Below are 27,918 nucleotides of genomic sequence, written 5' to 3' on the forward strand. Positions count from 1 at the left end.
TATATGCTAATGAGAATGACATTGTATTTTTAAAAATTGGTGTTTCAAAAACTACACAAATATATCAAGAAAAAAGTTATCATTTCAGAAAGCTATAATTCAAAAACAATTTATAGATATGCAATTAAATTTCGAGTATGTTAAGTATGACGCAAGAGGTCTCGGTTTGTATCCCACCTTGCGGGGAACTAACAAAGCTTCCAAGAGTATCATTGCCAGGAAAAAGTGTATCTCTGCTAAGTCATTTCAACTCAGCGGTAAATTGTAGGTGCCATTCATTTTTACAAATAACTCGCACACAAGTATAGTTGTGAGTTGTTAGTCATTAGGCCTTGCTCGTTCATGGGTTTTCGTACAAAAAATGCTTATTTTGTACAACAGATTGATTAGCGGCATATTCAACAGAAATTTAGCTTGGATTTCAATAATCTATTTAGACGAAGCTTTTTGTGTCACCATTACATAATATTCCTTATTTTCAAACTATAATTTTTATTTTTCTCAACTGCAGACTGTTCTCTAATATGCAGGATATAAATTAATGGACACGACATAACAACTTCTACATTCATAATTACATCACAAACATATTTATATTGAAAATGTTATTTAAAATATTTTTGAATTTGAACTTACCCCGACTGACAGTTGAAAATTGATATTTTTGATGGTTTTTTTCTTGATTATTTCATTACTTTTTAAAACATGTAGTTTAAAATTGTGTTTTCTTGGCTTAAATTGTTGACAATCTTAGGCCTCTTCCAATAACTGCTAATGGGAATGTCTAATTTCTATCTTTATTTGTTTTCACCATTTAATTTGGGACTTCACGATTTTTCACTATGTTATGGATTCATTTTACCTTCAATTTATTTGTTTCATTCAATTCAATTCAAGATGCTTGTTCATTCGGTGGAAATATGTATATAAATAAGTAATAAATAAGAAATGATATTTAAAAATCAAGTGGAAGATTGAAGACCAGTTTTCAGTGCGAGATTAAAATTAATCCCGAGTAAACTCATCGAATTTAATGAATTAGCTTTGGATCAACTGAACAGATTTGTTTGATATTTCCTTTTGAGCTTTTTTCAACTTTGAATTAAATCAGCACTGGAAAACTGGCCTTAAAGACAACCACCAAGAATTTTTTTGAGATCAATATATGGAAAAGGGATATCAAGATTGAAGCTTTATTTTGTTTTAAGTCGATTTTCTTGAGCGACTAAAAAGAATCTGTCATCAGTGATGTTCTGTTCAAAATTGATTAATCTTCTAACCAGGAACGATGTACAAAAAAAATTGTATATCCAGGTTGATGTTTTTCGCACGAGGGATGTACTGGTGAATTTGTAGGCTTTTCACACAAATCGCACTTTCGAAAGCAGTGGTTTCTGTAAATAACTTAATTACATAAATATACGCTTATTTTCATATTCAACTTGTTCTACGTGAATATTTTTTCATTACATACCTCTTGTTTTTGTAAAATTCTTGAAATAAAACACTGGATATTCGAGTTTACAAAATGGAACTTTATCTTACAAAAAGGTTCACTTTTTTTCTTCTTATAGCTAAAATCTCTTAATCAACTAGCGTACGAATGCGACTCTTCATTATACAAAATTTTTGATTTTCAACCTCTTTTTGTTTATTTGTTGTTGCTTTAATAAAATGCGTTATAAAATGATTATTTTTTGTTTACGAAAAATTGTCTAGATTATAAAAAAAATGGTTAAAATAAAAGGAATAAATATATTAAATAGTTGTCATGTGTATTTCGTATTTTATATATATTTTATTTTTTTTTTTTTATTTAGTTATTTATTTTTGTGCACTTACCGTTTATAGTAAAAAATTGTTCTTAAATTCTAATCTTATATTTTATAATTATTTTTTTTTTAATTTTTTGTTCTTTTTTCGTAGCAGTCATTGGGAGTATAAAATACTTAAAATGTATTTTTCATTACTCTCAGTATTATTATCATGTCAAGAGGAATCTTTAATTTTACATAGTATGAGCGCGTTAATTGTCTAAAATAAAAAAATGTATTAATCTTAAAGCCTACAATGGAATAATATTTAATGAGTTCTAACCTAAATAAAAAAGAAACTACATATATACTAGAAACAAAAAATAAAAGAAGTAAAGCATTAGTTAATGTGTTAAGAAACGAGATTTCGTGTTTTTTAAGTTAATTGCTTGTGAAGTATGTTTTGTTTACTTTTAAGGAAATCTGTTGTGGGTTAAGGACACAAGACAAGGATAGGATGACGGATGAGGAATACTATTCGAATGCTTTTTTTAAAAAGATTTCTTTTTTTGTTTTGATATGTTGTCTTCGTAAAAGCTTTTTAGTTTATAAATATTTTTTTCTATACTAAAATGTGCAAATATGAGGATGATGTTTGGTTACTATTTTGTCATACTGATGTTTCTGAATTGAGTTTTAATACAAATTTGTTACTTTTGGGATCGACTACTTCCTCCGATATGTTAAAATGTGGCAATTTATGTATTGCCACAATTAGCGAAACGTCATTTTGAATTAATTGAAATGTGCATTCATTGGATATAGGCCGTGATAAAAGCTCATCACAGATAAGCGACCACGATTGAACCCAGCGACGTTCTTTTTCGCTTTGAAGAACAGGCGTTTCGGTGAGATATGGTTCCAAAAATGCTCTCGGTGATAGATCATGTTTCAGGCAGTGGGCTAAATGCTTAAGAATACTTTCGAATGTATGTCGTGGTTGTTGGCGGGTTACTCGGAGATATTTTTGCAAAGCACGGGCCATTGATGGAAAAACTGCTTGTGCAGCTTCGTGTGGATCAAGTGGAATGGCTGGGGCGGGTTCATTGTGTATACGTTTGATGTGCGTAAATGCTTCTTCTGCAGCGGTAATGAGACGTGCACGTCTCTTTTTCACTCGACGTTCGTATTCATGTTCTTCGTAAAATCGTTCATTGTGAGAAGAATCACGACGACGAGCATTAGCAGCTAAAACAGCCCTGCTCTGACTTTGTTGCTGAGCTGTACTCACACCATCGACCTCGTAGTATTTAAAACTCGTAGAGATTTTGTTTCTTTGCGACTTCGATATTGGAATTCGTTCCAAATACGGATTGTATATGGGAAAATCGACATAGTACCGTTGAAGTACCCATACCGCAGCCCTCTGAATACTTAGCTGGCCAAGTGTATATGACCGGCTCACACCGTCAGGGGAGCGTATGATTTTTACATAATACGTCGGTTGTGTGTGTCTCAATTCAAGTAGAACAACCGCAATATAATGAATGAATATAAGAGTGTCGACAAAATTTGTTGCATATGCAACCAACGATTTATAATCAACAGCATCACCTCCTGTTTCTACGACTATCTTGGCTCCATTTGTTACCTGCACAATGTAGAAAAGCCAATAAGAAAATGTTGACACTGTAACCAGCAGTAGAACAGTGGCTCGAAATAAAAATATTCTTGGCATAGTTGCACTAGGTCGTCGTAAAAACAAAGCCCACAAACCAAGGGCTAGTAAAATCAGTCTTGCTGTCAGTGATACCAAAAGTCCTTTACATTCGCTACTACATGCGAGTAGTTGTGTTTTGACCGTTTGTGTTAGCTCAGGATGATCGAAAGCAGAGGGAAAAAATCCCAACTTTGGCATCATTACCATTGCCACTGGTGAAAAGAATGACACAAAACCAAGAATAAGACAAAATACTGATTCTATATATCGCTTGCAGGCGAAACCTAAACTCGTCTCGTTATCTCTATTCCATGTGCTGTTAATGTCCTCCATGGAGATGCTTTGCTCAGACGTGTTGCCTGTGACTGCGGTTGTATTTTCGCCCCAGTTTTCATCTTGTGGTAGTATTTGTACTTCGATAATCTCTTGTCCATCACGATTTTCGTCTCCTAAAATATTTAAAAGAACATTTTTTCATTATAAAGTTTTTTTGTCGATTAAAAATGTAAGAAATTAATTTAAGTGACTTATGGAATTTATAGTTTTTGGTTTATGTACAGATTGGTGGAAAGGTTTGTTCGTTGAGTACTTTGAGTGCTTCCTTAAGTAAATAAATATCTAAATCTATGACAATATTGAGCTAAAAAAGTAATCAAACAGCAGGATAAATTACATGGCCAAATTCAATCCTCCTGGGAAATTGAATGAGATTTATGATATCGATAAAATCTAGTCGAAAAGTCATGAGACCAATGAACTGCCAACCAACTTGTAAAATTACTTTCCCTGACGAACAATTTAAAAATATCATCATCATCATATATATTATTACGGTTGTCGAACACCCTTTTCCGGGACTTACACCGAACAGATTTTAATAAATTATATCTTAAAAAAAGGCGAATTTCTGCCGCCAGAATCTGGCAAAATATAAATATATAAATGTTTATAATTTTTAAGAAATCTTAATTTGTTTAAAAAATAATATTCCAACCAAAATGAATTTTAAAATGACTTTTTACCACTTTCCAATGAATCTGGAAATGTTTGACATGGCGTGTTCCTGTTCACATTAGGGGTGTTCGTATATCATTAGTTCGTATCATCAGGGGCGTTCATTAGGCGAGTAAATTCTCCGATTTGCTTAAAAATTCTGATGGTTAACATTTTAAGCATTATTATGTACAAACAAATTGCAGATAAGTTTGGACAAAAATATGAAACCTGTCAAATTTTAGAAGTGGGGATGAAATGCTCTCAGAGAAAGAAAAAATTGTGCAAAAGTACGCAAACTCTTTTAGGACAAAATTATCATTTATTAAAAGAAAAAAAGAAGGCACTAGGTTTTGAAAGATTTCAGACTTTTGTCCGAAGAAATTTTTGGGCAGAAATTTGCAAGAGGGGCTCTCTTTTTTGTAAAAAAAAACTACACAGTTTCAGTCTAATCAAACAGGAATTGGGTTAAAAAAAAGTTGAAAAAAGGAGAATTATTTCTGTTTTAGGCAGTACCTAAACAGCCCTGTTACATGTAACATTAGTTATACATTTTTATTTCTTTTTTGGCACACAAATTGAAAATGCCAACTTTTGAGGTTCTGGGTAGTCAACCTCCGTAAAAAAAAGATCACTCAAAAGTTTTATTTTGTATTTAAGTGCCTTATATCATGTTTTCACTAAAATCCAAATGAGATATTTTCGTAAACTATTTCATTTTGAATGTCAAATGGTTAATGGTAAATTGCTAATCCTCATCGAGATAAAATGGATCGAAAGATTAATTTGAAATTAAAGGCCCCAACCAGAGATACCCAAAAGAGATGAGAAACTTCTGACGTCATACGGGTTTGCCTACAAGCTGCTTTAGACATTTTTGGATAAGTATGCGTGACAAAATATACATTTTTGGCTAAGTATGCGTGAAAAATCGTACATTTTTGATTAGGTGTGCGTAAAAACACCGTGGCTACACTATGTGTGTTTTTCACATTTATTCATGAATACAAAAGAGATTACAACAACACGAAATAAACAAATGGGTTTTGGGGGGTAAAACGTACGAAAGTTTCCCATCTCCTTTGGGTATCTCTGGCCCCAACCCATAGAATCCGTTCCACCCGTTGTGTCAATCAATCCGTTCAAATTGAAGGATGGGACAGAAAGGGGTGACCCAAAGAATACGTTGCATGACGGATTGCTTTTTGACAGCTCACTTTAAATTCCAAGGTGTGTTCGATATTTTCTCGATGAATGTGCACTAAGGAAGTTCTGATGCAAGAAATTGTTAACTATTATCGTTGTTCTTTTTTTTTTTAATAAAATAAAATACGCTACTAGACTTTATGTATGTACTTGCTCTTCAGTTAAAAACAATTTTTAATAACAGATTATCATTTGTAGATATGACTTTGGCATAGTAAAATTGAACTCTTCAACAGAATTTTAGTATTTAATTGATAAAATTTATTAGATATATCATTAAATGTTACTTTTATTACATTTTCTTCACAAATAAACAACTAAAGTTCACAATTCATAAAATCAGAAAAGAAAAGAACACAGTTCTTAGTTCTGAAATTCCCCGGTGTGCACTCCGAAACAGAAAATCGAGCTGATCTATTGTTGACAACCAATGTCAAAGGATACGACAGATGAAAAAGTAGAAAGTTGGGCTATTTCTTCCGTCGAATTCGTCAAATACAAATAATTGATTTATTTTATTCATTTATCACATAATACGATATTTTGATAGGAATAATTATATTCCACATAGTGTAGTTCCGATAACCAATGAAAGATACAAAATATTTTGCTTATTTTTTACTTTGGTGTACTTAGCGTAGTTCCTTCAACATCAAGTGCGGTCCAACCTTTATTTTAATTATTCTTTCAGATCATTGAACACTTCTACATAAGATGTTTCCAAAATGATTGGAAAGTGGAAGTGTTCATCGCTGACAGGATCTTTGGAATAAGTTCAGTGGGGAACTTCCAACGATTGTCAGTATAAGAAAATAGTCAAAAGAAAACAGAAAAAAAAATTTACAGCTATAGCTGGGATGGTGAAGACATAAACAAACAAAAGGAGGCGCGAATTGTGATAGAGTTTTGTGAATTTAGTTCGTGTTTTACAAAATAAATATGTAAAATTAATTATTTTTTTTTAATTAATCGGAAATAAAAACTTTAAATTTGAAAACAATCGCGAAATATAAAAGTTTTTGTGGTCAAATGATTTCGAACACACAGTGTTTGTTGTAAGTGTGTGTGACAATATGTTTTTTGTTTACATTTTCCATGCCGAGATATGTCAAATTAGAAAAGGAAAAGCCAAAGACAAAGATAGTTTTTGGAATTTCCCTTTATGAAAAAAAAACATCGCCAGAAACAAAACAATAACAAACGTTTAATGGCGTTTTTAATTGGCAATCCGGAATTGTTCTTCGATTCAGAATCCCAATTTTTTTTATTCCGAAGAATCTGAAGTTTTACATGTGCCACATATATGTGTAATCGCGCCAAACTTCATTTGTTTTTGTACTGCTAACATTTAAATCTATGAATGTGTGAGTGATTCTGCTTCTGATTCTGTTTTTAAAACCAGAAGAGAAATTCTGTTTTTTTTTCAGAATCAGAACTGTCAGTTTTGATTTTTGGTTTTTTGTGAAATTTTTTGAATCCAAAATGGATGCCATGCTATGGTTTTTGTTTTTTTTTTTTTTTGTGAAAAAATTTGTTTGCATCCATCATGGATGTAATGGCCTTCCACTGCGGAGTTAATATTAAAAAAACAAAAGCGACTTTTCTGACAGACAGTTTATGTACAGTGGTGCCAAATATTTGCATGGATTTCAAAAATCAATATAGATAAACAAAAAAACACACCTATGGTTTTTTTTCAAGATTTTTTGTAAGTACATATATGTATGAACATATTCCGTAGGAACATTTCATTTGCCAGGAAAAGTCTGGGAAGTGTACCTATGTATGTACATATATAGTATATACATAATGTACATAAGAAAAAGGCCGGAATATTTGAAGGCTCCAGGGGAAAAACAGCACAAGTCCATTCCAACTCATTTCGAGAAAAATGCATTTTTAAATTTTGTTCTCCATACAACTTAGTACTTAAAGCACACAATTTATTTACTTTTTCAGCAAGGCTTAAATTTGTTTTATAAAAGTAAGGATGCCATCAGATAGTGGTCAGTAAATACTACAAAGACCTCATCATTCGTTTATTTTTGACAAAAAGTGGACATGTGCCGTTTTTCCCCTGTACCCTTCATTTGCTCTTTGCGTGCTATAGGGGCGTAAGTGTTGCACCCCTATTACGATTGTCAACTATCAATTCTTTGCCCCTGGGTAAAAAGGACTTACATAAATGATAGTTTACCAGAAAAACCGATTGAAGTTGAAAATCGTTGAATTTTTGAGCATTGATCCTCTTATTTTTATAAGAAAGAGTTACTCTAAATTTATGTTTTTGATACCAAATAAAAGAGCTTATTCTCTTTTCATCAAAACCCGAAAGTGCAATTTTGTGACTTAACCTCTTTGTAGCCGGAAGCAAAGAATTTATAGTTGTTAAAAAAAAAATCGATCTCTTATTTGCTTTGAAAAAAATTTGAAAACGAAGAATGATGCTAACCGTGAAATGTAACTGAAAAGATCCATTAAAAAAATGACCAGTTTTCCCCCATTTCGATTTTAAAACATCAAATTTCAGTATTTATCAACTATCAATTGATAGTTGACAATCGTAATAGGGGTGTTAGGTCCGTTTAGGTACTTCCTAGGCTAAAATATGATAAGTGGCTATTAAAAATGAAAAACTATGAAATCACGTAGGTAGATACGAATTTTAAAATTTCCACTTTTGAATAGCGATATAAAATTTAATGGAGTGTGAATTAAATGGGTCTAAGATAATTTTTGGAAAAGCCCAATACAACAGCAAAGAAAAATCGTCAAAGGAAAAATTGTCGTATGTAAGAATCAGACAGAAACCTTACGTTCAACAATTTTTTTATTGACGATTTAAGTTGGTGAATGCATGATTCAACATCGGTTCAAGTTCTTCAAATTGACCAAGTTTGAGATATTAGTTGCGGCAACCTGTTTGAAATAGAGTTAATTATAAAATGTATGTACAACTTAGGGAACCTAGAATTGCTAAATTTAAAGCTGAAACACAATCACGCTTCAGGGCGTCGCTTCGTTGCGTTACGTGAGAAATCCTCAAAGCGCGCTTCTGTCACTTTGACTTTTAACAGCTGATTGCAACATAAAATCTGCTGTCAAATAAAAAAAAACACAGTCACTCACAAAATTATTGGGCCAAGTCTTTATCTTGACTTAATTGTGGAAAAATGAAAAAGGATATTAATGTGTTTTAAAAAATGCATAGAAATTTGTTTATTCTTTAATCCTATAGTTATAAAAACAAAACCAATCAAAATATATTGTTTTTAACAATAAAACTCAGTCTAAAACATCATTAATTTTTTTTGTTTTTAATACGTAAATTGTTTTGATTTAAAATATCTCGATGTCGTTTTTTTGTGCAAAATCTATATAGAGAAATTAAAAAACACACATAGTTTTGCAATAATTTATTTTTTTTTTATTCACATTTGGCGCAATAATAATGTGGGTGACTGTAACTATGTCTGTTAAATGTCAGAAAGCGAGCAAAAGTTCAGTCTGGTTGAACTTTTGCTCGCTTTCTTACGTTTCCTTACGTTTGTCAAAAAAAGCGTACGTAAGAAAAGCGTCATTGTGTGAGGATACACAGATTTCCTATAGTTGAACTTTTCGCAGTTGTCAAAATCGACGGCAAAGCGTGATTGTGTTTCAGCTTTTAATGTGCCATATTCATAGCTGTTTAACTTAAACTGGGGCTAATCCAATGTATTTTAAATGGGATAAACAGGAGTTTTTTAGTAATTCTCGACTTTTTAAAAAACACACTCTGCATTTACATTTGTACCTACCTACCTATACTTTCTTTTTATTTAAGCATGCGAGAAGTCTCGCACGGGTAAGCTAGTTGTTTTGAAATATCGTTTCATGAGGAGGTACGTTTGTTGATATATCGTCGGTGAAACCAGAAAAGTGTGTAACTCCAAATTTTCTGAAAATTAGATTTGAATGCCATCTGTTAGACAAACCTAATATCTACCGTTCCTTAAACTTAGAATCCCCTTAAAGTTCATATTTTTTATTTTATTAGCAAATTAGAAAATGAAAACTCATACAAATGCCTTCAAAACGATTTTGTTTTTTTGCTCTCCTATAAAATTTGCTAAAATGGAGTTACACAGTTTTCTGGTTTCACCGACGATATGTAATTTTATAAAGTGGTAGGAAATATGAATGGATTTCATTAAATGTCAGGCAAAAGAGCAACAGGCGAAATAAATCCGATATCAACTTAAATTTGGGCTTGATGATCGATATGAAAAAATTGATTGGGGCCTCTTCCGTCACCACTACAAAAAAGTAAATCCTGAAAGGATAAAACCTATCTGTCCCACAGATATTTCCAAATCTAAAATATCTAACGTCATTCATTTAAGGCTTGGACATACCCTCCTTCAATACAACACTGGATTTATTACACACCTTGGAAAACTTGGAAATTTTGTAAATGGCGGCGGCGTCATTTCATTTTTTCATTTTATTTATTTTATTCAAATCTTTTACATTAGATCGCTAAATCTTTAAAGTTGCAAAAGTATACAAAAGGTATTTAATTAAACAATGAAGCTGAACAAAAATTCAAATTTCAAATTTACTTTAATCTTTAATCTAGGCAACTGTTTAACTATATATATATATAAAAAAGAACGTATTAAAATTATTTTATAATACAAAATTATTCACCACTCAAATGCAAAAACAAAACATCAATAAAATTTGGTGTACAGTACTGTCTTCTTATACTAAGGGGCAAAGAGTTCCATAAGCGGATGGTGACTACAAAAAACTGTCGCTCGGAAGATAAAGAGTTGAATGTGGGCTGTATAAGAGCCAATGAACGCGATGAAATAGAAAAACTAATTTTTTCATAAAGGTATGTCGGTTCTTTGGTAACCATAATCATATGTAAAAATTTCAAGCTACAAAATTTAATAAACGTTTCCAAATTACAACCAAGAATGTTTTGTGTATAACGTGAAACATGATCGAAGCGCTTAAGATCATAAACATAGCGGCAAATATTATTAAAGGCCACGTTAAGCCTCCTTTTAGTATCAGCGCAGCAATATTGTGTTATTTGACATCCATAGGTGATAATGGGAATAATTAAGGCTTTAACAAGCATCAATCTTGTGGCAAAGGGAGTATAATGTTTTGACATTGACAGACACCTAAGACACCCATACACTTTACCAATAACGCCACTGACATGATCATCCCATCTGAGTAGTCCATCAAATACGATTCCTAGATTTTTGGCCTTTTTAACATATTCGATTGGGTTTTGGCCAAGGGAAACAGCTGGGAAATAGCTAACATCAAGTTTACTCCTATAGATAACTAAACATTTTGATTTTTTTGGATTTAATAGTAAGCTATTGTCCTCTGCCCAATCTACAATATTTTGCAACTCATAGTTAAGCCTAACAACACCATCTTCGATTAGACCAAGCTTGCAGGAAAAATAAAGTTGAACGTCGTCTGCATACATATGAATATTAGCTTCCCTGACACATTGAGGTAAATCATTAATGAAAGCTGTAAAAAGGAGTGGGCCCAAAATAGATCCTTGTGGAACTCCGCTTAATATATCTAGAAACTGTGATTTTGAATGCTCGCCCAAATACACTGATTGCCTTCTACCAGAAAGATAGGATTGAACCAAATCAGCAGCATTATTAGAAATTCTAAAATTGTTTTTGAGCTTAGATACTAAAAGCTTATGGTCAACCGTATCAAATGCCTTGGAAAAATCCAACAGGGTCAAAAAAGTTACCAAATCATTATTGACAGCAATTCTTATATCATCAGATACTTTTAACAGTGCGGATACACAACTATGCTGAGGCCTGAAACCAGACTGATTTTTACAAATAAGGTTATTAGTTTTCAAAAAACCACCAACTAACTCCTACAGTTTTTAGCAAATGGCCCTAAGAGACTTTATCTGTACAAATATTGAGCTTATTGCTGAACTGTTAAACTATACTAATATTTAGATTTAATTACTGCATAACCATAGAGACATAAAAGTATACCAAGTTCTAAGGTTTGGTTTTAAATATGTATAAATTAAATTTTGATTGTTTTCTTGGCAATTTTTCTTCTTACTATCAATTTTTAAAGTAGTTTGAAAACTTACCAAGTAAACAATCAAAATTTAACTGAAACAAATTAAAAACCAAACCTTAGAACTTGTAACACTTTTATATTTCAGTGCTTTTTGCGCTCAGTCAGTCAGTCAGTTTTGTGAGGATTTTGTTTTTGACTAGTTCAACATATGGACATTTCTGGCATATTTGGTATAGAAGTTAGAAGGGGGTCGAAAATGCCCTGAGTTGTTTCCTGAAAATAAAAGTGCTAAACTTGCAAGAGAACTTGGCTGGGCACTACCGTGCTAATAGAGTATAACAATAATAATAATTTGTAGCATTTGAGTTTAAACATTAAAATTTCTTTTTCTGTTGTAGTACTTTTAATGTTTTTTGTAATGAAATTGGCCTCAAAACCATTCTAAAAGTTTTTTACTTCCAATAAATTGGACTCGTTAGACAGATCAGTTAATAGTTGAGATCCTTTCGTACAGTAGTTAATGATTTGTTTACTATCGTGATAGCTGATCGTCTATCGACAGAGATTCATTCACAATACCAAAATTAATTTTCGATGGTCGACCATCAACAAAAGTCGTCTATCGATAGACAAACTACACTTGCAATAAGGGCCTAAGTCTTCATATAAGTAAAATACTAAAGATTTTTCGCCTTGATATTTTGTTAAATTAGGTTAAAATTCCGATGTAAAAGTATACAAATGTAGGTATGCTTGGTGGACTCCAAAGACTCGTCTTAAAAGAAGTTTAAGATTTTCAATAGGCTGTGTGTTTGGAAATTTTTTTTGCAAAATGAAGAAATGGAAATTTATTTTTTCAGCGAATATTTAAAAAAATGATACAGAAAAAATTCCCTGACTTTCCCTGACTTTCCAGTTTAGCGGATACCATGGATTTTTCAAAAAGTCAATTCCCCACTGACACCGATATAAAACAACAGGAGCATGGGAAACCAAAATGTGTGTATGCAGTTTTATAGCATAATGCGTTCGAATAACGAGTTCAAAAGTCTGGCAGCTTCAAATCGCGGATTTATATTGATTTCAGGGGGTTACAAAATGTGAGTTTTCCAATTCATATGAGTAGGCTAAATTCACACTATTTCATATTTTTAATCAAGGAACTGATGCTTTGTCATTTCCCCTGAGCCTGAAGACAACAATCATGACAATGCGATCAATAGGACACAAGATATAAGCAGTTTAAGCGGCTTTGTTTTGGAGACTTTTTTGTTTAATATTTTGTTTGTTTTTATCAATTAAAATCTCTCCAAAAATAGAGCCGATATGGTTAGTTAAAAAAAAAACTTAGGTATATCTTGTGTTTTATTTGCCGCATCGGCAACATTGAAGTATTCAGGCTTAAGGGAAATGACAGATCATCTATCCTATAATTATTCCCCAACTAAAATTTGCTGTGGGCTTTCGGTCTATTAGAACAAAAGCCACAAACATAGAAAACTAGTCTAATTTTGTTTCATCTTAAAAGATGGTACAGAATATCCTTCATATTTGCAATCTTTTCAAACAAAGACACAGAACTAATTAGTAATTGGGAGACAAATAAAATTACCGCTGTAACAATTCCAATAAGTAACTTTCAATCGAAAGGTGTCTTAAAATCTATTTTTTTATTGAAATTACTGTAACAAAAATTTTTGTAATTACTCACCAGTCATATTGACGCTTGTTTGGAACGGAGCCATATCTCTGGGCTGCTTGCTTGATTTGGAATGCGTACTTCGATGCGAGTGTCTCGTCCTATCTCGATGATAACTATTATTAATGGTGCCACCACCTCCGCCACCGTTTCCTCCTCCACCTGAATTGCTATTATGATTCCGCGAGCGACGTGAACGACCACTGTGCTCGGATTTTACAGACTCGTTTTCCATAGTACTGTTACCAACAGTCTCAAAAAATTACTATTTCTCGAATTCAAGTTCTTTGATTCAGAAATAGAAGCCGACCAATGCAAATCAAATGAAATAAGACTTAACCAAGAAGAAGACACTAAGGACAAGAACAACGGCAGCATTCCCTTTTTTTTTTCTTTTTTTTTTCGTTTGTGTGATTGTCCTTATTATTAGTCTCACACGTCTGATAAATGGTTAATCAATAAACTTGATTTGTAAGAAAGAATGCTTTGCTACTTCTTGTGTACCGACAAAGACAACCAAAGACGTTACCAACAAGTGCCAGCATTATTTTTGTGTCTGGAAAAATGTTTTTCAGATTAGAATTGAAATAGGCATGATTATATTGAAATTGGTTTATTTATTCTTACGTTACGAAGTTTTAAAAGTTATAAAACATAGTTTAAATATATTATTTTGTGAAAAAAGAATAAGAATTTTTCATTTTGGAAAGACGAGAAAACTATTTAGGAATTCCACACAAAGAAGCCATTTTCTTATTGGCGAATTTTTTTTATTTATCTTTTGTTTTTGGTTTGTAGCAGTTGGTAGGTCTGGTTTTGGATTTGACGTTCTGCTACGTTTTCTTACGTTGCGATTACGTTATGCTAGAGTTGTTCGAGTTTCTCTGAACATATATCTGGCGTGTTTCCTTAATGCCTCTGAGCATCACGGAACTGTAAAAAAAAACATTTTTTCTTTTTTTGCCTGTTTTTAGAGCCCAAATAAGAAAAATAATTTTTTTTCTATTCGAAATGAAATAATTTGCGAAATTTTCTCATTTGGGGTCTATTGAAAACAGGCTGTTCTTTTGAAAATCATTCCGTAAGGCACGTACAAGCTGCGTTTTATTACGAGCAACGATCAATAAGGATCATGATTACAAAATAAAAAGATCTAGACAAAAGTAGAAACAACTAACATTTCAGCTTCGGTAAAGATATTACAGAAGCTACATTATTTATGAGGTCTATAAGAAGCTTAGAGGAAGATTTACCGAAGCTCTACCGAAGCTTTGAGATTTGACAGAAAGCTTCGGAAGAGCTTGTATAGCTCTTCAATACACGTCTTATCGAAATTAACAAAACAAAACAACTACAAAAACAAAAAAGAATTTTCCTTTTTAACGGCCATTTTATTCACTAGTTTAAAAAAATACATCTGGATGTAAAGTAATTGAAATGAAAAAAATAAATCCAAATCCATGATATTCACTATCACATAAACAAAAAAATAGTAGGGGTATTCACGATCCGATGCAACTGGTCTAGTATCATTGCAAAAGTGCAAAAGTGTAAAATCTTGCAACACTACAACAACAAAATATTTGGATTGAAATTTTACTATGGTCTTGCACTTTTGCTATACCCTAACCCTATTGCAAAATAAAAATACAATGGTGTAAAATTTTTTTGACAGATGGCAGCTCGCCGTCGCGTGTCGCCCATGATGAACAGTTTATCTTTTTTATTCTTATTCTTTTTTATTTTTTTTCTTTTGATGTAATTTGTGAAAATAAAATAACCCGAACACAACAAAGAATGAAGGCTTGGCCACACCGAAGGGTACATACGGTAGCGGTACGGGTAATTGTATGAAAAAAATTCCACATCTGAACGTTGATGTGTCAGTTTTGAATTTTTTTCATACAAGTACCCGTACCGCTACCGCATGTACCCTCCCAAGTAACAATTTTACTTGCATAAGGTCCATTTTTTCGATTCGGCAAGCTATAGTTTGTATAAGTTTAGTTTAAGGCTTACTTACGCAAATCATCCATTTTGGAAAAAAAGGAGGTCTCCTTAAGGTTACGTGGAAGTGTTTAGAAGAAGCCTTGTAAATAGAAGTTAAAGAAGACCTTTATAAGACCTGTTTGAACCGTTCTAAAGAAGCCTTCTATTTTCAAGTGACAGAAGGCTTTCATAAGACCTGTTCCAAGAGGTTCTTGTAAGTATGCAATGTTTTCATCTCTAAAGTATGCAATGTTTTTCACCAATAAGTATGCAAAGCTTTTATCCTGCAGATATGTAACACTTTAGAAAAAAAACATTGCATTTTTATGTGAGGTTTCAATTAGCTCCCTTTTTGCCACTCATCTTTAATATTCGAGTATGGTCTACTGGTAAGGTGCTGGCTTGGTATGCAGAGGTACGTGGGATCGATTCCTGGCGGGGCCATTTGTGAAATTAAAAAATAAGTGTGTTCTTTTTCAATTAAAATAAAATTCTTCCAATTTCAGAACGACAGGAAAAGCATTGACATGGCCAAAAAAGAAGAAAAAACAAAATAGAAAAAAATTAAAAGAAAAAAAATTCAATAAAATCTTTTTTTTTTATTCATAAATTCAACATCTTATAACAACCTCCATAAGGCCTTATTACAACATCCAATGCAAATGATAGTTCCCTTAGCGAAGCTATAGCTTCCCTAAAATGTTTCATTGTTTTGTAAAAAGGCCTGCATAAGGTCGTTTTACGCTGTTCGTCACAAGCTATTAGCTTGTGGATTGCCTGTGGAGGAAGGTCTTGTGGAAATTCGGTAATGTGCGCCAAAATGATTTGCATAAGACTTGTCCTCCTTCTTAAACAAGTAAAAAAATAGCTTGCATTGACAATTATGAAAGCTAAATTGTTACTTGGGCTTCGGTGTGGCCAAGCCTTGAAATTATAAAAAAAATGAAAAAAAAGAAGAAGCATCGGTGGAAAGACAACTCCGTAAAAAAAAAGAGTGAAGCTGATATAAATCATATCATGGATTCCATTCAATATTTACTATAGATAAGAAGAGGTGCGTTCACGATCTATTGTAAAAAAATAAAATTTTAAGGCTTGGCCACACCGAAGGGTACCGAAGGGTACATACGGTAGCGGTACGGGTAATTGTATGAAAAAAATTCCACATCTGAACGTTGATGTGTCAGTTTTGAATTTTTTTCATACAAGTACCCGTACCGCTACCGCATGTACCCTTCGGTGTGGCCAAGCCTTTACACTTTTACTAGGCCTGTTGCACCAGATCGTGAATACCCCTAGTAATTTTTAACTGTTTTTTTTTTTTTTTAACTATTTTCATAGTTAAAATCGGGATAATAATTTTGGATTTGGATTTATTTTTGACATTTGACAATTTAACATCTAGATGTATTTTTTAAACTAGTGAATAACATGGCTGTTATTGTGCAAATATATATAATCTGTGGTTCAGCAACTTTTATCTTCTGAAATCCATGTTAAAGGTGCGGTTAAGCACTGGTTAAAGGTACATTTATGTTAAAATAGTCAAATCCATGCTTGAACCACAGTTAAACTACAGCTAATCCACCGAAATCAGCAAGTTGAATTGAATTATCCATATTTGTACAACTGGGTAATCAGATGGTAAACTTTACCACTCATTTAACACATTTAACATTTTACCACGTTTACGCGGTTTCACGAACACCGCTAAAAATTGTATCCAATGGTTCTTATTGAATTAATTATTTTATTATAATTATTTTTATATTTCTCATTTAATTTTTAACCCTAGAGAATTTATGCGCCGACAAATAAAAATGGCAAAAGTAATGGCAAGAGTTTTCTGTCACTTGTGTAAATGAGGCATACGAGTCACAACATCAATTGTTTCTAGTTTCCTGAACGCGTTTGTTTTGTTTTTATTTTTACATGAATCAAGGGAACTCCCCAAACCAGAAGCAAAAAAAAAAAAGAAGGATTCCGATTCAAAAACGATCTGTGTGGTGATAAGTCCACATCATTCATTTCTTGAATTTTTATAAAATCTTAAAGAACTCAAAGATAACTAATAAAGAAAAAACATGAGCATCAGTCCTACAAAAGTAATCTTTTCTTTAATTAATTTAATATAAAAATAAACTTAACCTTTTTTGCTCTCATTCCATTGCACTTCTTGTAGAAAGCCGGAGAAAAGGTCGCTCGACCTTACCAGTTGCAAATTCTAGAACATGCCATCAATCACAATTCCATTATATATCTTCCAACAGGAAGTGGCAAAACTTACATTGCCATAATGCTGATAAGACATTTCTCAAAAGAACTCCATAAGTAAGTCGAAGTATAGTAATCTTATTTGTTTTATATTATACCAACTTGTCTTTCAAGACCACTAGATGAAGGTGGCAAACGATGTGTTTTCCTATGCAACACAGTTGAGTTGGCCCGTCAAAATGCTTTAGAAATAGCCAATGTAACAAACTTTAAAGTTGGCCTTTTTATTGGTGACATGAATGTCGACAATTGGCCCCAAGAAAAATGGGAATCGGAAATATTTTCAAATCAAGTAAGTTCCAATATCTTATAATGATGCAATTCTATTTTATGTTAATCAATTACCGGTTTTATTAAAAAAGGTTTTCGTTGGGACAAGTCAAGTATTTGTTGACATGGTATCCCATCAATATCTGTCCATTAATAATTTGAGTTGTGTAGTTATGGACGAGTGCCATCATGCAACCAAATCACATCCAATGCATCGATTCTTATCCCTTTTTTCGTATGCACCAAATCAATCTGATTTGCCAAGAGTCGTCGGCTTGACGGGGGTTCTTTTGAAGTCAACGAAAAAAGGTGACATCTTAAAACCTTTAGAGGATTTGGAAGCTGTATTTCGAGGAAAGATTATTACAGTGAGGAATTTGAATGAATTCCATAATGTTTTGTTGTAAGTATTGGATTTTATTTAACACGTATATTTATATTTGAAGTTTATGTAGGACATAGGTGCATGGGTAAAAGAAAAGGGCAATGCAATTGCCATTCGATATTGGTGACGTGGCTTTTTTTGGTTGATGCACATTGAAGCACGTTTCAAATTAGATATACATATGTGTATATTGCAATAAGCTGAAAGTCTGTTTTTTGTTTATTTATTGGCCATAAATAAAAAAACAGAAAAACAGATTGATTTCAAATATGTATCCACATGAGATCATTATGTATTTGTTGTCCATGCACATTGCAAAGGAAATGTAGATTATTTCATCATAATTTAAATGCAGAAGTTAATCACTAAGACTCTCCTATTTGTTTTATAGTTCAAGCTTAGATGTAGTGGTTATGGTTTACAATGGAAGATGCAATTGCAATTTTTTGTTACATTTATATTATTTTTATTTGCGATTTGGTAGGCATACCATTAGGATAAATGAGAATTCAAAACAAAGTGGTTCTAAAAGTCTGTCTGTCTTGAACCGTATTCTAAACCTCTACAGCGGTATTTTAAGAGTTGACACAATTAACATCAAACTTGGAGACTTTTGGAGACTCTCCAAATGGGTTTTTGGAATAATTTTTTTAGGACCAAAAATAACGGTTCTTTTGAAATATACCGATTTATATAAAAGTTTGATTTTTTTACAAACGGCTCAAAGGATTTTTATGAAAAAAAATCAAATGTTAGTTTCTAATAAGCAAGGACTATCTTTTAATGAATTTTTTTTTCCGAAAATCATTTGTGAGCTGCCATAAAATCTTTTGTTTTAATTTCTGAATTTTTCCTAAATGACTTATAGCGTTTTCGTTTGGTCGTCCGGGACTGTCCGGAATTCCTCCGAACGATTCTGAAACTGTGTGTTTGGCACTCAATGACAAGAAAAGAAGAGAAAATCGATTCCGCAGAATCAAAATGAGAATCACGCACACATGTTCACAGTAAACACGTCAAAGTAATGAAATGTTATTGTTTATTGTTCATTTCTGAATATTGAAATTTTGTACTAAGCCAAACGACAAATTATATTGATTATTTTGCGTTTCACAAATACAAAGAAACCCAAACTTCAGAATCAAAAAAGAAGTATACAAACAAGTTTGATCGTTTGGCATTCCGGATTGGCCAGTCCCGAACAGCTCTAAGAATTACCAAACAAAAACGCTATTATTCAATTTCAACGAATTTTTTTATATACAAATTTTGAAAACTTAAATTTTTGTCATACAAAAATAATTAGATATTGCAACTGAAAAATATTTGCATTACAATAATTTATATTGCAACTGAAAAATATTTTGCATTGAAAAAAAAAAGTTTTATTGCAAATAAATAAAAAAAACAAAATGTGTGCATTAATGGGCACGTTCAAACACCTATCGGATAGGCTATCTGGGATACCCGTATCTGGAATATCTTTTTGAACGAAGAGCTATCCAGATAGCTTGCCCAAGCAGCTACCAAAAAATATTGAGAAGAGGAAACTGTTTATTTTGAGCAAATTACATTTTTTTTATTGTTGAATAGTACTTGCACAATGACTTTGACTTTATTTCTTGCAAATTTGTATTTATTTTTAAGCCCGAAAAGTAATCAAAATAAAAAAAACTAAATGTTTATCAGCTGATCACTCGAATACCTGAGGTATACCAGAAATTCTCGGATACCTTCAGATTATTTTTTGACAGAAAATGGTTCGTTTCCTTGCTAATTTTTAACATTGTTTACAACAACAAAAAGCTATCCGATAGCTTTATGTTAGCTCTTTGAACGTGCCCAATTATTTTTTTTTAATACTCGCTGAATTTCTTACAAATTTGACTTCTTGACCTTATATTATCTTCAATATTATAATATGTACAGTAGCGAGCAAAAAAAAAATGCAAACGAAAGAGGTTTAAAGAGTTTTGAACAAGAATTGAGTTACCAAATTTGGCATATTGAAACAGTTTTATTTTCATTAAACAGAGTCAATTTGTGGAATATTTTACTCCAAAACCATTATTTGGTTAAAAGTCTACCTAAACATGCGTTTTTAGACGAGCAAAAAAATGCAAATGTTTTTATTGTTTGCATTTTTTTTGCTCGCTACTGTAGTTGAAAAAGTTTATGTATGGTCAAATAGCCAAAATTGTGAGAAATTCGATGAGTAGCTACTAAAAAAAATTTTTAATGCACACATTTTGCATGGAATTTTTTTTTATTTGCAATAAATATTTTTTTTAAATTTCAAATGCATTTTTTTTTAAATTGATATTTTTACTTTTTTTTTTGGTACGAATTCATAACTTGATATACATAATTATGTATGTATTTATAAAGTAAAAACATTAAATGCGTTTTTCCAATCGTTTTTCATTAAAAAAAATCCTTTTAAATTGTAATTCACAAAACGCGATATTTTTGACTAATTGAAGAAATTATTATTCTTGTAATGAAGGGGGAATTCAAAAACGCAACTCTGCTTTTGCATCTAAGCTTTTTATATGGAGGGAAACCCTATCTTACCTACAAAGCATCACCTTTGCACAAGAATTTTTTGATGCAAAGCATCACTGCGTTAATGAATTCTGCTGTAAACAAAAAAAACAAAGACATTCTCATTTTCAAATATTTTTGCTGATTCTCAAACCGTGATGAAGATAACGACTTTGCGAAACGAACAACAACATTAACGATTATCGTTTTATCGATAATCATATCAAAAATTACGGATAGCCTCCTATATTTCCCAAAAATTTTTCTAAGAGATCAAAGAACTAAATTTTCGTCCAGAAAATGACGTTTACTAAAAAGCAAGTCCCTTATGTTTGTCGAAAGTGTCCCATTACAATGGTCTTTAAGATTTTTTTTTCCACAAGATCCAAAATATACTTTTTATTGAAGGTTTTTTTCTGAACTCGAATCTGAAAATAATTGTGCTCCGTTTTTTAAATATTAGCGTGCAAAATTTGTTTTTTCATTTTACAACGGTATTATTTCAAAAACGGAGGTCCATAACATTTTTCGGGCTTGAAACTTATTTCATCATTTTTGAATGTACAGAGTGGCTACCGACTGACTTGAAAGAGTACAAATCATACATTTTTATGTTTTTTTTTCGTTTTATGTTCATCACATTTTAGTTTAATTAATACTCTTCGTATCTAAAAAGAAGTTAAAAATATAAATGAATTGAAATTGATTTTTCTTTTTCTTTTTATCTTATAACTTTTGCAGATATTCCACAAAACCTAACGAAATAATGCTTAAATATGCTGACCAATCAATGGTCTTCGATATCGAACTTCAAATTAAAGCAATAGTTGATAAATGTTGTGCCCAGTTAGAACATTGGGATATGGGAGAGAAGCAAAAAATGTCCAAAGGACTTCAAGCTTTACGCGAACCAAACAAATTGAAACAAGTTAAAAGTCTTCTCGCTGATTTTGTATATCAGATGGATGACATGGGAATATATGCTGCATCTATAGCTATAATGGCAGCTATAGTACAACTAGAAGTAAATAAACGCAACGCTGAGACTATGATTTTTCGAACCATGTATCGATATACTCTAACCAAATGTGAATTGATTCGGCATTTATTAGTAAAGAAATTAAAATCTTTCATTGACGACGAAGACGATGAAGATGACATGGATGAAGCCGATGTTATACAAAATTTTTGCAAGCCAAAACTTCGGACTTTATTGTCATACCTTGTTTCAGAATTTAGTACAAAAAAAGGTGATGAAATTAGTGCCTTGGTGTTTGTGCAACGTCGATACACCGCTAAATGCTTATATTTTGTTATAAAAAACTTTTGCGCTGCACATCCGCTTTTGAAACACATAATTCCAGAATTTATGGTGGGACGTACTTCTGGAATGATTTACACAATTGATACTATACTTGATTCAAAGTGGAATCGACATGTAAGACCTCTACTTTAATTTTTTAATAAAAATAAATAATTAAACAGCATTCTTTTGAAGGCAATTCAACGGTTTCGTTCAAAGGAATGCAATCTGATTGTGTGCTCGAGTGTGCTTGAAGAAGGCATTGATGTCCAAGCATGTAATTATGTTATTTCTTTTGACAGTATCAAAACATTTAGTTCATATGTGCAAATGAAAGGACGAGCACGATCTCAGGATAGTACTTATGCCATTCTGTGTGAAAGATTAAAACAGAATGAGGTTGCCCAACAAATTCAACAATATCAAAAAACCGATGCTATATTGAAAAATTACCTTATCACACGTACGATCGATAGAGAAATACCAAGTGAAAGTCTTACTGCAGAGCAATTTAAAGAACTTGTCACACCTTTTAAAACTCGTACTGGAGCAATTCTTCAAGCTGAGGCGACTTTAATGCTTTTACATCGTTATTGTCAAAAATTACCACAAGATTCATTTACTAATTCGCAAGCATTATGGTCGATTGTTTTAAATGAAGAAAGCCCAGCAAAATGTGTTGTTTCATTGCAATTGCCACTTCAATCTACTATCAAGGAAGTGATATTGGTACGTATGAAAAGTAGATTATTGAAGATTTAATTGAGAAATATTTATATAAACTTTAGTAGAAGTCTTTTTTTAGAAATAGAATAGTTTATTGGAATTCCGTACCAGTCTAGTAACTAATTTGGTTTTTTTGTTATGTTAAAAATTATTTCATGAATTTTCCGGACTGGATATTACGATCATGGAGAATGCAAAAAAAATTCTCAAAATTCTGTCTGTCTGTCCCTATATCAAGCTACCCAAAAACCACAGAAGCGATTTGCTTCAAATTAGTTAGTTCAGTGTTTTTGGTGATTCCCTAGAGAGAAAATTGAAAAGTTTTTTGTGGTAATCAATAAGCTAGCTCTATCTTTTGCCAGATGCTTAATTGAGGTCCACATTTTCAGTCCACAGATTCTGAACGTTATAAAAAAAATAAAATAAAATATAAACTGAAATACAAGTATTCTAACTGGAGTACTTTTCAGAGTGATGTAATGAAGACCGTCAAAACAGCAAAATTGTCTGCCGCTTTCAAAGCATGCGTTAAGCTCTATCAAAATGGTGAAATTGACGACAACCTTTTACCAGTAACCCGTCAGAAAATAATTGAAAGCTGTACCGAAACATACTTTGCCAAATGGAAAAACGAAGCTAATGGTAAGAGGAAAATTTACAAAAAAAGTCTCTTTCCTTAATTTTACTTATATGAAAATTTCCATAGATAATGCCAGAGAAGCTGGATCCACGAAAAATATTCGCGACTACAAAAAAATCTTCCCTGAAGAACTAACCGGTTCTCTTCCAGTTCCTGGTGAAATAGCCTATGCCTATTGTATTAGCATTAAGCCAGAATTTCGCTTAGACGAAGACAATTCCAACATAATCAATCTATTGAATTCCAATTCAAACTATGCTATTGTTTTGCGAAAGAAACTTCCTGCTCTGGCTCCGATGCCATTGTTTATGACCCAAGGTCCACTTAAAGCAAAAATATCAAATGAACCTTTTGAATTCATTATCAACGATAACAACGAACTGGCACAGTTGAAAAAATTCAACAAAATGATATTTTCAGATATTCGAAAATATTGGAAGAGATTCCTAGCCTTAGACAATAGAAATGGTCCAAATGCATTCTTAATTGCACCTGTGCAACATAACTGTGCAATTGACTGGGAATTAGTTCGTCAATTCCCAAAACTAACCAAAATGCGAGCTACAACTGCACAAGAAAGATTAAAAAAAGTCCACAATCCTGAGGATTACCTTGGTAAAGTTGTCAGCACATGGTACAGTGCCGACGAAAATATTCGATATGTTGTGACAAAAATTCGACATGATCTAACTCCGTTAAGTCCATTTCCATCGAATTCTTTTAAAAACTATGCAGAATATGTGGAAAATAAATATCGTGAGCGAGTTGTTAACACAAATCAGTTTATGATTGAAGTTCAGGCATTTACTTCGCGTAGTAATTTCTTTATCAATTCATCAGGTAAAAACACAGAAAGTAAACGTATGAAACGTGACAGCAAAATATTGGTTATACCCGAGATGTGTCACAATTTTCGTTATCCAGGCGATTTGTGGTTAAAAGCTTTGTTTTTGCCATGCATTTTGCACAGATTGCATTACCTGTTGAATGCGGAAAAACTTCGTGTGGACATAAATAGATATTTAGGTATTCCAATGGATGGAAGTTATAAACCAGCATGTATCGAAATTGATTATTCCCTTCGCAGAGTTGGCACTGAAAGTAAGGAGCCAAAGAGTATGCTCCCACCTCTCGAGACTACACGCCGGGATGATAAGATAAATTCATGTTACAATCTCGTCGATGTTGAACAAGGTAATTGGAAGGCATACCTTGAGCCAATTGATGTCTATCGAAATATCAACACGGTTTATCCAATTGAAGTTGACTATTACTATCAGTTTGTTAATAATTTGCTGGAAGATATGGAAAATTTAAAATTAGATGAAGCGCCAGAAGTTTCAATGCGCAATCTTGAAGCTCATAAACCAAAAATAAGGCAACACTATATTGATGAGTTAACTAAAAGAATTGCCGATGTATCTTTCGATCCAGCTCGTCGCATTAAAATATTGGATGAACATGTGGGTTCTGCACCACTCAAAACTGCTGAGCAATTTGAATTTTTAGCTGCAATAACAACTGGAAAAACAAATGATTACTTTGATATGGAACGTTTCGAAGTTTTGGGTGATTCTTTTTTAAAATTCAGCTCCTCCTTGTTGTTGATGCATAGACATCAATCTTGGAATGAAGGATACCTCACAGCTATTAAATCTCGATTGGTAAGCAATAGAAATTTGCTCTACTGTATGCGTGCCAAATTCAATGGAACATTTATTTGTTCGTCAGTTTTCGAACCAACTAGCGAATGGTTGCCGCCATGTTCTTCGGTCCCTTCAAATATTCTCGAAGCCATCGAACATAAGGGTCTATCCCCAAATTGTCTTTACGAGGTTAATCTCAGTGAGGAAGAAATTAATACTGGCAAATGCAATCAGAATACTTTACAGAATCTTTGTGACAACACTCAGTTGTCGGAAACGTCCATTGAATGTCTTTATGAATTTATATACAAACAAGCTGTACCCGATAAAGTTATTGCTGATTCTCTTGAAGCTTTATTGGGCGTGTGTGTTAAGAATTATGGACCAGAAAAAAGTTTCGAAATGCTGGATTATTTTGGAATCTTCTATGATGCCGATAAGACATTACTTCGAAAACTACTACAAATTAATTTAGGTAATCCATTGTTGAAAGCGAATGTGAAACAATCGGTAATCGATGGGTATTTACTGAATTATGAAATGTTGGAACACAATTTGAAATATAAATTTAAAGATCGTGCATATCTATTACAAGCACTCACACATCCTTCTTATCCCACAAATCGTGTAACGGGTTGCTACCAGCAATTGGAGTTCCTAGGAGATGCTATTTTGGACTTTTTGATGTCATGTTATATCTTTGAAAGATGTAAGCATATGAATCCTGGGGAAATTACTGATCTCCGTTCATCGCTTGTCAACAATGTTACTTTGGCATGTGTTTGTGTTAGAAATCGCTTCCATCAGTATATTCTGTATGAAAGTCCCACACTATCCGAGTCAATTAGAAAATTTGTAGAATTTCAAAATACACAGGATCATCGTGTTACAGAGCAAGTGAAGATTCTTCTGGAAGAGACTGTTGTTGATCCGGAATCATTTAATATGGCGCAAAATATTGACGTTCCAAAAACTTTGGGTGATGTTCTGGAGGCTTTGATTGGAGCTGTATTCCTTGACTCGGGCAATGATTTGCGATGCACTTGGAATGTAATAAGCGAATTGATGGACATTGAACTAACAGAATTTATAGCAGAAGTACCATTAGATCCCGTTCGTCAGTTGTATGAGTATAAGGGAGCTAAGCCGGAATTCCAAAAAGAATGCGCAGAATACGATGTCGTTATGATGAAGTGTCAATTCTATTGCCGTGATTTGGTAAAGACTGTTATTGGATGTGGGTGTAATAAGGAGATGGCCAAGAAAGCCGCTGCTAAAATGGCTTTGCAAATTTTGCATAGCAATTAGGCAATATTATTTTTATAACTGTTACAATATATATAAGTTTATTCATAACGTTCATGTTTTCCATTCCTTTTTTTTTGTAATTAAGTTATTATTTTTAATTAATATATGTTTGTGTATGTGAATCAAAATAAAAATATTTATGAATAATTCACAACCGGTTTGGTTCACAAATTTAATATTGTTTATTGAATTTGTATAGTGTGTCGAATAAGCCTTGGAACAAATCAATTGTTATATTTAATGTATAATTCTATTTCAAAAATAGAATTCGAAAAACAAAAGATGTGATTTTGTAGAGAAATGATTGTTTAAAAATATTATTATATATACATATATGTTCCGTTTTATATAAATACGTATTTTAATAAAAACTTAAAGCTTGTTGTAAGTGCAAGAACAAACTTGTATTTTAATTTACAGGAATCTCGAATAAGGAATAGACTATACTAATTGCGTTTTTTAAATTATGAATGTTGAATGTGTTTTCTTAAAAAACTCTATCAAGATTTTTTATTGAACAACTACCCCAGGTGGACGCTGCATAAAGGCTTTACTCATCGAGCTGAAAAAAATTCTTTGAGGGAGTGAAATATAACTAATAGTAGTAACGAAAACCACAGGTCTTCCCTTCAGCATCCTGTTAAGACTGTTAAAGTGTATTGTGCATCTCATCGATCTGAACGATATCTGTGTCAGATCTTGTGTCTAAAAAATTAGCAGTGTTTCATGAAGCCTGTTAAAAGGCTAGAAATGTTGAACTAGATTTCTTTTACAACCTTATTTTTTCATAAAAAATCGTAGTGATAATTTGTATGAAATTTTCTATTACGAACGGATTCTATGATTGCTTTTTCGGGAGTCGTAGCAAATTTCCAACACGAATGGAATTCGTGATAAGGCCGCATTTCTTTTCCGTTAATAGAGATGAAAAAGCGAATAGAGATTCAAATTTCCTAAAGATTTCTGGTGGGGAACCAATCTCCCAAACACACTTCCCTGGCAGTTTTAACGTCGTGTTCTTATTTTGACCCTTTCTAAAGGTTATCTGTTTTGATATTGTGTATCTCTTTCGAACAAGATATTTGCTATTGTGAATTATGAACTTGATTTGAGTCCATAGCTAAATTGTAAACGAAAAGGATCGAACCATAAAGAAAAAAAAAATATAGTTCACAAGATGCATTCACAATATCAAAATTAATTTGCGATGATCGACTAACGTCGTCGTGGAAAAATAAAAAACAGAATCTACCTGATTGGAACCACAATTAAAAGCAAAGCAGCTGGATTTAGCCATTCTTCGTGGAAATGATTTGACAGTGAAAAAAAGTGCATTCCTTGCAACACATAAGCTGTTCAATTTTGTTTGTTTAAGAAATCCCA

The 27,918-nt window shown here is 32.5% G+C and overlaps 2 protein-coding genes across 2 annotated transcripts; one reads left to right on the top strand and one right to left on the bottom strand.

The window, feature by feature from the left end:
• Positions 1-1,514: 1,514 nt before the first annotated feature.
• LOC129918911 (vang-like protein 2-B) lies at positions 1,515-14,199 on the bottom strand. The gene is made up of 3 exons (XM_055999674.1): positions 14,078-14,199; positions 13,463-14,006; positions 1,515-3,923 (listed from the first exon to the last, which is right to left on the bottom strand). The coding sequence occupies exons 2-3, from the start codon at positions 13,683-13,685 to the stop codon at positions 2,425-2,427; spliced, it is 1,722 nt and encodes a 573-aa protein (XP_055855649.1). The 5' UTR covers positions 13,686-14,006; positions 14,078-14,199; the 3' UTR covers positions 1,515-2,424.
• A 3,161-nt stretch (positions 14,200-17,360) lies between these two features.
• LOC129918908 (endoribonuclease Dicer) lies at positions 17,361-26,925 on the top strand. Its single transcript, XM_055999666.1, has 8 exons — positions 17,361-17,544; positions 17,622-17,770; positions 17,828-18,005; positions 18,076-18,386; positions 21,654-22,350; positions 22,411-22,944; positions 23,412-23,583; positions 23,648-26,925. Exons 1-8 carry the CDS (start codon positions 17,524-17,526, stop codon positions 26,533-26,535), a joined length of 4,950 nt encoding a protein of 1,649 aa, XP_055855641.1. The 5' UTR covers positions 17,361-17,523; the 3' UTR covers positions 26,536-26,925.
• Positions 26,926-27,918: the final 993 nt, after the last annotated feature.

This window comes from Episyrphus balteatus, chromosome 4, assembly GCF_945859705.1.
Source record: "Episyrphus balteatus chromosome 4, idEpiBalt1.1, whole genome shotgun sequence".
NCBI classification, from domain to species: Eukaryota; Metazoa; Arthropoda; class Insecta; order Diptera; family Syrphidae; genus Episyrphus; species Episyrphus balteatus.

Coding starts and splice junctions, on each gene's coding strand:
- LOC129918911 (XM_055999674.1), bottom strand. CDS start 13,685: ATGGAAAACGAGTCTGTAAAATCCGAGCACAGTGGTCGTTCACGTCGC. Junction 3,924..13,462: donor AACAAGCGTCAATATGACTG/GTGAGTAATTAC, acceptor TAAATATTTTAG/GAGACGAAAATCGTGATGGA.
- LOC129918908 (XM_055999666.1), top strand. CDS start 17,524: ATGAGCATCAGTCCTACAAAA. Junction 22,945..23,411: donor CTATCAAGGAAGTGATATTG/GTACGTATGAAA, acceptor AGTACTTTTCAG/AGTGATGTAATGAAGACCGT. Junction 23,584..23,647: donor ATGGAAAAACGAAGCTAATG/GTAAGAGGAAAA, acceptor AAATTTCCATAG/ATAATGCCAGAGAAGCTGGA.